The sequence below is a fragment of the Gavialis gangeticus genome, unplaced genomic scaffold (assembly GCF_001723915.1).
Source record: "Gavialis gangeticus isolate Ggan-Ray unplaced genomic scaffold, GavGan_comp1, whole genome shotgun sequence".
In the NCBI taxonomy this organism is placed as follows: domain Eukaryota; kingdom Metazoa; phylum Chordata; order Crocodylia; family Gavialidae; genus Gavialis; species Gavialis gangeticus.
Window position 1 is genome coordinate 140,037,108 of NW_017729022.1, and position 12,452 is coordinate 140,049,559.

The 12,452-nt window shown below is 39.2% G+C and overlaps 1 protein-coding gene across 1 annotated transcript in view; it reads left to right on the forward strand.

Moving 5' to 3' along the window:
- Positions 1–12,452, forward strand: part of MACROD2 (MACRO domain containing 2) — a 1,830,990-nt gene that overhangs the window by 79,851 nt on the left and 1,738,687 nt on the right. The window contains exon 3 of the mRNA XM_019516252.1: positions 552–659. Coding sequence (XP_019371797.1) covers positions 552–659 — 108 coding nt within the window. The remainder of the gene's footprint in view (positions 1–551; positions 660–12,452) is intronic.

The following is a 12,452-nucleotide window of genomic DNA, read 5'->3' on the forward strand; positions in this document are numbered from 1 at the left end:
CCCCCCCCCCCCCGGCTTTCCAGAAGTTAATTTTAACATTATAGGTATAGCAATGAAACTAGTGGTTTTTTGGGTTAGCCACGCCCTCTAGAGGTGAAATTGAAAAATGTCATTATAACAAATACTCGGTATTTTGAGGTATAAACAGGTTGTTTTTCAAAGCAAAACTTAATTGTGGCTTACAGACAATAAATGTGGCTTGTTTTAAAATAATATTTTTGTTTTTATTGAGAACCCTAGCACAGTCAGCTCAAAATTGCACTTCGAGGACTGTTATATGGTTGTTCCCAAACTTACGGTGATTTAAACAAATGCATAATTGTGCAGCAAAATACCTACAGATAGTACTATGCCTATTTTTATTCACAGAAAGAATGATAGCCCATTTATAATGTGTTATAGCAGTGCAGACTATTAGGATGATTTTATTATTAAATTGGCAAAGATAGCTTGGAATCTTTTGACTGTCATACGTATGTATATGTGTGTAATTTCTAATGCACAGGTATTACTTTTGTTGGTATTCTTCATCTGTTTTCCTTGGCTTGCAGATAAAAACACTAAGGAAGTTTTGCAGGTGAAGAAAAGTCTGAGTGAGAAGGTTTCTCTCTATAGAGGTGATATTACCCTGCTTGAGGTGGACGCCATAGTTAATGCAGGTAAGTGTTTAAATGTTTCATGCATGACAAATTGTGATAGCATTATTTAAAACTTGGAGTGTTGAAATTCTACATAGGGTGAGTTTATCCTATGGAAACTGTAACCTGACAGAAACTGCTGCTCAAGAAGTTAATAATCTGTGTATGGTTGGTTAGCTAATCTTTACCTTTACTATAATAAGAATTATTGGAAAATGCTGACTGAGTCTTGGTTTTGATAAGGGATAAATGATCTGTATTTTTTTTTCTTGATTTGAATAGCTGATTTTTTTTTAGAGGGCTGTACATTAAAATTAGAAGTTTACTCTACTGCGGTGTGCTCTGTTGGGTTATGCCTACAATCCATTCAGAAATTTAACACAGTACAAAATTCAGCAGGTAACTTCTGTTTGAGAGTATCTGTCACAGAGATGCACACACAAATCAGTATCTTAAAATGGTGGCATTAGGTGTAAAAATCCCAAATGAAGTAGGTCCTTCCTAATTAAGAGATTCTTCTCCAATGCCAGACTGTCACAGTTGCATTTAACAGAGATATTGGAACTGAGAGAGGGAGATGTTGGCTGAACTTTCTGAGTGGCTGGGAGACATCTCTCTTTCCAAATCTGATGTGGGTTGTCTGTGTTGATCCTCAGTGGCATACTACCACTATGCGTAGATTTCTAAAGCATTTAGAGAGGTTTAAAGAGGATTTTTTTAGGAAAGGTAGGCACTAATATATATCTCCTATATATATATATATATATATATATTGCATTTTAGTTTTGGATGTAACAGTTTTTTTTAAAACTGTTTTTGATACCCAGTAAGTTTTTTAGTACTCAGTAACTTCCAAGATGTATCTTATGGTATTGCCTTTGTAAATATTACAAGGAAATCTATTACCTGTGATGGACCCATTTTAGCTCTAAAGAAATAATATAATCTTGGGTTCCTATACACAGGCCGGGAGGCTGCTCTGACTCATTATTATTACAGCGCATCAGAGCATGGTAATTACTGTGCTCTAACCAGGCTCTGCATCTTATGCTTCAAAACAGTGGTAAGTGCTTTAACTAAAGCTTGTTCAGTGAGAATTAGATAAAGCCATTTTGCCATTTTGAAGCGTGGGGATGCCGATACATGAGACACAATGGGCACTTGAGAGCAGCTCTCACTCTAAAGTGACCTGTCCTCTCACCCGACTCCCAGAGCACGTGTAAAAATGCCCCGTAGGACTTAGCATTCAGTTTCTCTTTAAAAAACTGAATTTCTCCTAAACCCTTTTTGTGGGAATTGGTGGATGGTCCCTGCTTTGGCCTTGGAGCACAGAGCGTAGTTCCAGGCCAGCTTCATAGCAGCAGAACAGAGCAAGCACTGCTGCTATGGTGCCAGGCTGGGGCTGTGCTCTGGGCTTCGGGCTGGAGCAGGGAAGAAACCTGATGGTGTAGAGCAAGGGTAAGGTGGGGAGGGGTGCAGGAGTGGTAGATGATGTGTGGGGGGAGATGGGAACAGGGGGGGCAGGGCAGAAGATGGGAGATGGAAGATGGGGACTGGGGGTGGGTTGGGAGATGGGGGATAGAGTTGGGGCCTGAGGCTGCATGGAGGCAAGTACAAGGGGTGGTAAGTGTCAGGGAGATAGGCAGCAGGGTGTAAACTGTCCTTCCTACTGCTTGACCTTCATTGCCTGCCCCAGTACCACTGCTTCCCCTGCTACAATGGTGGTGGTAGTGATGAATTTAAGATGATCTTCTCATAATTAGATTCTGTACATGGAAAATGATTACAAATGTATACATTTTCCATGCATAGAGTTTAATTAACGGGGGTCATTTTTAATTTAGGGTTATGTTGGATTCAGGTAAATATGATAGTTCTTTAGGGACCTGATTTTTTTTCTTGCTAAAATTAACTTGTATGTGTTTTATTTTCAAGATCTGTGAAACAGAAGTAAGAACGTGTGCTTTAACTTGCCTGTACTGTTAAGTACAGTAAGGGTTACTGTTATTTTTCCGGTAAAATGCCATCTTTTTTGTTTTGTTTTTTTTCTATATCTGTCAGTAGCCTTAGATAATGGGATGATTCTGTAGGATATAGGTGGATTCATTCTTTAAAGTCACTTAGGATAATATTTTTTTTTTTACTGCTGCTCAGTTTGGTAGTTATCACATAGTCTTGTTTCTTCCTTGAATTCCTGGCAAATACATGAAACTTTTGATTTAGAGTTCTCTTCAGTGGAAATGCAGCTGAATTCTTCACTGGTAAGCATATCCAATGCATATCTCTGTTGTGGGGCACCTGGAGTTCTCCTTTTTGGTTTTATACAGATAGATAAAGCAGTCAGGCATCTTCACATTTTGGTTAATGTTGTTTGAGTGGAGGCTCCCCTCTGCTGTGCTCCAGTTCTGTTCCACATCATGAACAAATTGAATATGATTTTGTATTCCAACCCCCTGCTCCTCTCTCCCTTCATTTCTCCATGCCCCCCTTCCCCCCACCCCCAAAAAGATGGAAATGGCTTTTGGATTACAAGCAGAAAACTGTGACATGATGTGAAGCCATTAAAGTCACATCTCATCATGCCACTAAAAGGACGATTGTGAAGCTGTACAGTTTTGGTCATATTCAGGGATATCTTGCTTCCTTGTTTGCAAAGAAAGTACCCCCCACTAATGTATCATCCTCTCAGAGCTATTGTTTGTGGTGTGTGTTTAATAATACTCTTTTCAGTAGCCAGTTATCAATCCATTTTGGTGCTTTTTCTTGGATATTCTGCTATCTTAATCTTCCTTTGTAAGGATTCTGTTAAAAGCTCATATGAAAATTATTTTTGCTGCTTCATTCTTCACTGTAATTACTTGAAAAAAATCTTCCTTGAGGCATGTTCTTTTTTTTAATAAAACTGTGACAGCTGACCTTTTAACAGGTTAAACATTTCTATGTGTTGTTTAATTTTGGCTCCAAAAGTGGTTCGGGCACATATAATACAATCTTACAAGTTACTGCCCTCAATTATTTTCCCCCCCAACTCTTTTAAGGTACATTATGTTAGAACTGACAGGTAATTCTCCTTTCTTCTTGATTAGAAGTACTTTGTGGAAGGTGTAGCTTTCTGAGATAATATTGCAAAATTGAAACCACAATACTTGTAATGCAGAACAAAATAACCTAATTCTTCCTAACACTTTTTAGCTGTCTTGATTAGTTAGGCTGTAAACTCTTTGGAGATTCTTTACCTTGTATATGTGTGTGCATATGGGTTTGAGTGCAGTGAGACCCTAGTTTTCATTTGCAGCTTCTAAGCAGTACTGAAAATCAAAACAATAATAATAATAATAAAGGCTAAGATGGAAATAGTCATCTTGTCCACTTATTAGTCACTTCAAGTCAACTGTTCTATAATAGGTTGTCACAAATGCAGAAATAAATGGAGAACCCCAATTTGACCTCAAAATTATGAAATATTTATATAGCCATTTCAAAACTAATATTCAGCTGTCTCCCTAGATTCCACTTTTAGTTTCTTGTAAATACTGGAATTACTCAATATTTCCTTGGCTATTAATTTTTTTTCCCATTAAGTAGATATTACAGTTGGATTCCTAGATTTTCAGTAGTGGGAAATATCAGACTTTCTATGCAGTAATTCGTTTTTGCTGATTTCCAGTTAACGAATGACAAACCCACTTTCTGTCAGTATAATGTAGAGAGCGTGTAGTGAGTTGATTTAGGTTCTGGGATGGGCACAAATTAGAAACCCTTCATCCACAGACTGTGTTGTCTGCTCTTTAATGTGGCATTGAAAGCATCTGTATTTTCTGATAAAGCTTTAACCATGCTGCTTATCATTAAATAACTGGATTAAGATAATTACATGGCTAACCAAATTAGTTGAAATTAGTAGTAATTTTATTTGCCCTACATTGTGGGAAAAACTCATAATTATCACCTTTTAACAGGATTTTTTCCAGGGACAGATTAATACTTTTTCACTGAGAAAAGTCAGTGAGGCATGATCAAGAAACAGAAGAGGCATAATAACGAATCCATTTTATATTTTTTCCCTAGTTCACTTAAATACTGACATGCTACTTAAATTCACATTGCTCATGCTGTCCAAGTAAAGGATTTCCCTGTAGTATACTTGTTGAGAACTCAGTGGGGATTCAGGAGCCAATCAAGGTGCTAGTTCAGTAGTATTAGTAGAATGAAGTGGAACCCTGATATAGGAGTCCTACTTCATCTTTTGGGTTTTCCAACAGCTAGTGTTAGTACCTAGATGCAAGGAAGATGTTGTTCCTTGACAGGTTAACAGACAGTAGTATTTTAAAGAAATGCATCATGTATAGCTCTCAGACAATTAAAAAAGGGCAAACATTTAATTACTTTCTTGATAGTAGCTCTGTCTCACTGTCTGAAGAAAATGCTATTTGGGAAAAAGATCCATTTCTAATAACACGTGTTTAGACTTGCTTAATGCATAAACTGATCCTGCTATTTGACTTTGGAAAATTAGATTTAGGAAGAGACTTTAGTTTCATGTTAAAGACTGCGCATTTATTAATAACGCACATTTTACATTTTCTTTCTTTAAGCTTTTCACCCTGTACTCTGTACTGATTTTTAAGTATCCTGGTAGTGCAACTGTCTACCTTACTGTTCTTCTCATCTTTCTTAACTGGATAAAACAGTAGATTTACTGCTTGACTTTTTTTGCCGCTTCTGTTGACCTTGAAGTGCAATCTGATTCGCTTTGTTAAATTTTAATTTTATGAAGCATCACATCTCTGTCATGCCCCAAAGTATACTTCAAGGTAGAGGTATTTTTTATATATTGGAATTGTGAATTGAATATATTATCTGCAAATTATGCTTAAATTAATGTTTAAGTATAAAAATGTTGACTAGCTGAGCTACACCTTCTGTTATAAACAGCTTGTTAAAGTGCAATCAGTCACTGAAGTTGCCTTGAACTTGGTGCTTAATGAACAGGTGGGGAGAGAGGATGAATTCTAATCTGAAATGGATCTGTCAGCCTATCAGGCAGTTTTGCTGATTGCTAATCCATTTCATTTGGCAACTTAATTTATCACACAGTTAGAATTTTCATCTTGTAGCCCTGAGGTGGAAATTAATTCAGAAGCATGCCCAATAATACTGGACTGAGCTGGTCTGCCTGAGTATATTTCAAGGATGTTTAAGAGCAAGTGATTGAACCTGCAAAATATTGTTGTCTTGAATAATATGGTATTTCTAATCATGCTACTTTATCCTTAAATATTTGGCTGAATTTGCATATAGATGGTAAATACAACAGGGAATGTGTATGTGTGCTGATGTATAGTGAATATTGATTTAGGTAAAGTGAATATCCTGTTTAAAATTATAAAAACAGAAGAATCCATCAGGGATACCAGGGGAAAAATATCATCTAGATGCTTGATAGAGCATAGTCTTAGCTGACATCTTTGTCAGGCAATAATTGCTCTGAGAATGTGATATGGGATACAGTGTGGGCGATGAGAGTCACCAAGGAATGCACTTCAACAATTTGTAAAATTGAAAATACAACTGGTAGCAAAGAAGTTATAAGAATAAGAAACAGGAATGAAGATCAGTGACATATATGTTTAACTACAAACATACAGAAGATGAGATTTGAATTTATTTCTCAAATCCTTGAGCACCACAAAACGTGCACTATAGTCAAGAATAAATCATTTCCACTTAGAAAATTTAAAGCCATCTTATCAGTTGAGCATTTATTAGTAATGTTCCTATGTCTCCACTGGTGACATCATTTAAAAGTTATTCCTCAGGTAATGGCAGGGCCTTGATATACATCATGCTATGAGCCTTACAAACACTGATTGGTGTTATTGCTAGCTTGGAATTTGGAACAGTAACACCCTTACTCTAGCAACCTTCTCTGACTGTCCCCTACCTGCACTGCTGTGACCTGCTGCTAGTGGCCTTGTGAGCAGGGGTAGGACTGGGAGCTGTAGCTGTGCGTTGACACTAGGGGTGCCTACAGGCTTTTAGGCACATCGGGGAGGTGCTTTACATCATGGTGCTTTACACAAAGCTCCATGAGTTAAAGTGCCACTGAAGCCAACAGTTGTTCACCTGGTGGGGGGAGGAGAGGGGGGCTCGAGCCTGCCTGTACCAGCCTCCGAGGAAGCTGTTGAACCACCCCTCTCTCAAACCATGCCCCTGCCCCTCACCCAAGCTTTGGCCATGGCAAAGCTCTGCTGGCAGTTATGAGCTGGCAGCTACATGCTGCCACTGTCAAGAAGCTCAGGTGGGAAGCCCCCCTTCTCCCCGCCAGGTAGCCTGGCTTGGGTATTGAGGGAAGCTGAGCCAGGCCTGTGAAGTTGGGGGGGAAGGGCTCTTGTTCCCCAACTCTCCACCCAAGCCTTTTTACAGTGGCAGCATGCAGTTGCTGGCTCATCTTTGTCATGGCTGGAGTTGGAGCAAAGAGGGTGGGGGGGGGCCATGGAGCCCCCTCTCTTTATGGACCCGGACCAGCTTCCCTCAAGGCCCCAGCAGAGGTACTTTCCTCCACCTCCACCCCCCACCCCCTCCCTCCTCTGGAGAGGAGCACTGGGAGGAGAGTCTCCTCTTTGTGACAGCCAGCACAAGCACCAGCCCAGCCCCACAAAGGTACTTGGGATGTGGGAGGAATCACCTGCACTTAACTTGTATAGGGAACCTGAAAAGGAGTTTCCCAAGGCAGTGGTCTCCAAACTTTTTTGATCGCGCACCCCTATCAGTAAAAAATTTTTGAGCACACACCCCCAATATATGTATATTTATATTCATGCACCCCTATCAGTAAAATTATTTTGACCATGCACCCCCAATATATAAATATAAATATAAATAGAAGTTCTAATATTTTCTTCCCGCACCCCAATGGATCATCTTGTGCGCCCCTTGGGGTGCGCGCACCCCACTTTGGAGACCACTGCCCTAAGGCACTGTGCTCTGAAGCACCTTCAACTAATAGCTGATTTAATTAGGGTTATTTTTTTTTAAATGGCTGATCATGCAAAGAGCACTCTGCAGCCATGGATGTGTATTATGTCACAGCTGTAGAGTGCTTTCAGGTGCCTGATTGCACAAAAAAATGTAACTTTTATAAGTGCTGTAGAGGTCTGGTGAGGCAGGGCAGCCTTCTATCCCTGCTCTCTAGGGGGGTGAGGGGAGGGGAGGCAAGCTTGAGATCCTGGGATAGTGGAGGACTTCAACTTGGGCAGCACATCTGTGGGGAGTGGGTACACCTTAATGGAACAGGATTTGGGTAGTGTGGATCAGAGATAATCCTGCCTTGGGGTGCTGTAGCTTCGAGCACCATAACGAGTGCTTAAAATCACTCTAAAGCAGTGGTTCTGAACTTTTTTCAGTCGACATACCCCTTGGTCTCAGAGTGAGGCTTCAGGTACCCCCTTTCAAATGGAAATTAATTTTTTGACCTGTGTTAGACAGTGTATGAAATATACCTCATGTACCCCCTGATGAGACTTCACGTACCCCCTGGAAGTACATGTACACCTGGTTCAGAACTGCTGCTCTAAGGTGTTAATGTCTAGACAGTTCAGGGGTTAAGAGCTCCAGGAACTGCCTCAAATTAACCATGTAATAAGGCCCACAGTCTAGTTGGGAGAGACCTGAATTAACATTTGGATGGGATGCTGCATCTAATCTACATCCCCCATCATTGAATTTGCCTGAAATCACAGCCTAATTGGAACTCGGTGTAAGGCAGGTATTTACTGTCAATAGATCAGCTAAATATTTATTAACTTTTAATAAATTCTCATTGTATATTGAGATTTAAATCAGAAATGAAAATGACTTTTGACAGTTCAGGTTGATAACTCTCCTGCAGAACTAGAAGAGGAGAGTTTGTTTGCATGTGTAAATGTTTTCTCTGAAAGGAGACAGATGAACTGATATTCACCTAGGATGCAGTTGGTGAGAACCTCAAATTCCTTGTATCAACTCTTTATGTAGTTAGATATCTTGTGTGTGTGCTATATGATTGAGAGGAATGGATAAAGTTCCTGTGCGTATGGAGTGAAGTATCCTGTCTCCCTTGCATTTTATGGTTTATCCTGAAGCATGAGTTTCTCATTAGAAGTTAAAAAAAGAATGTCACTTCTGTTACTGTCATCAGTATCTCTTTCTGAATATTGTGAAATGCTTACATCTGAATATGCTAGCACTGGATTCCACATATTAGCCATGTGGTATGTGAGATTACTTGAGGTCACTTCACTGTCTTGTCTTAGTCAGCGGATCACTTCCGAAAAAATATTATGCAGGCAGCTGTTAGACATGTGAAAATGTGTTTCCTTTGGACCGCGGAATACATATAATGGGCTCCTTTTCTTTAGCCCCCACAGAGAAGTAGTAATGCATGAGGTTAGCTTAGAAAAAGGAAGCCATCCCAGTATACAAACATCATAGATTCAGCTGATGTTAACAGAAAATTTTGAGTTTTTAGCAGTGTACTCAGTGTTTGTAAGTATTGCTGAACCATCCACAAGGTGGCCATGTGTTTCTAATTTTGACTGAAGATATCTTTTGTTAACAGGAAAGGTCATAGAAGTTGTGGGATGTTTCAATGCAAATTTATATATTTGTTTGGAAGGGGTACACATCTAGATTCTGTCAAAGCAGTGAACCTAGGAGTTTGATTAGGAAAGGGCTCAGGTGTACAGGGAGATGGGTTTAGCAATCAGACTGCCAAAGAGATTTGAACTTTACATCAGGCATGTTTCTTTTTTGTAGGGGAAATATTAGGGTGTCACAACACCCTGGGGTGGAGTGCCTTGAGATCCTTGAAAGGGTACTGTGCGGTGGCACACAATGTTAGCACTGTTAGGCTTGCAAACATGATTCACAAGATAACTGATTCACCCAGAGATTTAAAAAAATAGTTGTGATCTTTGAGTTCTTTGCCACAGAAAAGCTGTTCTATTATTTTTCTCTAGTAAAAAAAAGAGTCAAAATGAAGAGCTGGCATTTTCTGAGGGCTTCCTTGAGTCTTGTCAAAGGTGCCTCAAGTCTAAAGAGACTGAAAACCACTGAACTAGGGCAGGGGTGCTCAACCTCTGGCTCATGGACCAAATGTGGTCCTTGGAGCCATAGTGTCTGGCCCACAGGACTCCCCATTGATTGGGAAATTTGGCCACCCTCCCCCAGCCAAATTCCCAAACCCCAAGCTCTGTTCCACTCACCCTTGCCCCTTGCGGCTGACTCTGGGGCTGGATCATCCCTTTTCCCCACCCTTCCTGCAGCTGTATTGGGGCCAGGTCATGCCCCTCTACCCCTCTACACCTGAACTGGGGCTGGGCCATACCTCCTCTTCCATGGTACCAGGGTGGGGGTGGGCTGCCCTCTGCCCCTCCCTTTGTGCAGCTGGGGTCCCCACTGTGACCATCCTGGGCACCAGATCAGGACCACGGACCAGATCTGGCCCATGGACAGACCAGGCAGTGCCCATTTATCCCTCATCCGGCTCGGTTCAGCACCACTTGACTAAGGCATCTCAGCAGCCCCAGTTTGCTGCATAATGACAAGCAGGAATAAAATAGTAGGCAAAGATCATCCCAATAATTCTAACCTTATGAACTTTGCTATCCTGTTTTATTGAATGCATTTGTTTCTATTATCCTTTGCCTCAATGTTGATACAAATTTTGACAGCAGCAATCCTACCAGAAGATCACCTACCTGCCTATTTGTTGGCGAGTATTGTTTCCTTATTTCCTTGTTTTTCCTTTGTATCTGTTTATATTGTCTTTTATGTTGTAAACTCTAGGATATGAACTTTTTTTGTATGCAGCTTCTAGCCTGGTGGGATCCTGGTCCATAACTAGTGCTCTTAAATGCAATGGTAATACAAATAATACTCCTCGAATAACTGACTGAAAATTCTGTTATAGAGGATGGTGGAAAATGGCAGTATTTGACTTCATTTTTAGGTTGAAATCTCATACGTTGACAGTACTGTATAAATTAATACATGGTAATGTAGGAGAGTTGCTGTTGGATTTTCCTCCCTTTCTCTTATCCTCCTTGAAAAAGTAAAATTTTACAGAAAAAGCAGGTGTTATTTTTTACTTAAATTCACTGTCCATTTTATCTCAGTTCAAGCATGGAAATAAACACTGCATATGGTAGTTTCAGCCTAGGAGTTCAATAGTTGCTCAGATTTTTTTAGGACATCAAGTAGCTAGCTGAGTACAACATTTGTATTTGACATTTACAGTCTATAGGTTGTCAGACCTTGAAAGTATATGTCATATTGCCATTGAGAGGTATAGCTTTTCAACAATATTTATAAATCAATTTTAGCTGTGTTGACTCGTGAACTTTAGGACCTTTAAAATGATTACTGGTGACTGAGTAGCAATGCTTTTTTGCCACTGCTCCTCAATCTTTATTGATTGATTGATTGATTTTTGCATAGGAAAATCCAATGTAGTATAATTATTGCCCTTTGTGTATGTTGGGTAGTTCTCCATTTCTTTCTCTTTTCTATATTAAAAAATAGATTTTTTAATCTTCTTGAACTTTATTTTTAAAATTGTGAAATATAAGTGGGGTTAGATGCTATGGTCGTACTTTTCTTGACAACAATGAGAGTAGTTCTGCAGTCAGTATTCCAAGGTTGTTGTGAAATTACTTAGGATTTACAATTACAGTTTTCTTTCACTCTGATATGGAATCAGAATGCGCGAGACTGAATTCACAATAAAGGAAACAAAACAACTGTAGGAGGTTTATTTTTCTTTAAACATTTACCTTGATGAAAATATGACACACTTCTTCATGGGTTGCTGGGTATTTTCAGCATCTGCCTGGTACCAGTAGTGCATATTTGTAAAAGCAGTAATGCAGATTTTTAAACGCATTAGGAAAACGTAAAAAAATCTATTTTAAATCAGACGTATGTTGAGCCTCACGTTTCAGGTTTTGTGTGTGGTATTTTGGAAGGTGGGAGGTTCCCCACTGTTTTCAATATTTTCCTGGCGTGTCTTAGGAAATTGATGATTTATATTAACCAAAAGTTTGCATAAGGACAATTCACTAGAAGTGTATTGTAAAGTTCTGGTAGAATTGATTTTGAAATATATAGAATTATGTAAAATGTTTGTTGAAGTTATAGCAAACTGTCCTTGTAATATATAATAAGACTTAGGATGCTGCATTAATTAGGGGAAACAAACTATTTCTGAGATTAAAGCATTGCGTGAAGAATAATAGTGTCATGACGATCTTGTTTTCTAAAACCTGCAGTACAAATCTTGTGTCATCATAAGGACAGTAGTTGAAAGGTGAAATGTAAACTTAGAAGACTAGTTAAAATCATGTTGAGCAATTCTACTCCATTGCACTATATTAAATTCAGTTTGAAATCATGATCCTTGAGGACTATTTCATGGATTCTTTTTAAAATGCTATTGGTAAGTATATACTTTTACTTAAAATATGCAATTAGCTTGGTGTTTTGCCAGTATCTTGAAGAGTAAATTATTGTAAATGTTTCAAAACCTTTCAAAGTCACCTCAAATGTGAGTCCATTCTTAAAATCTTATCCTTTGTGATGCCTGCAAAAAGCTTGAGAGTGGTTACTGTGCTGATACACTGAAATTGCTGTCTGTGAGTCTAATATTGTCTCCTTGTGTCCATATTGTTCCCTTGTGTATCTTGATCCACTTGTTTTCCTCTGCTTTTATATTTAGATTGTGTCTGTTCAGAAGAGGGCAACAAAAGTGGGTTGGGGGGGTGTTTTGTTTTGTAT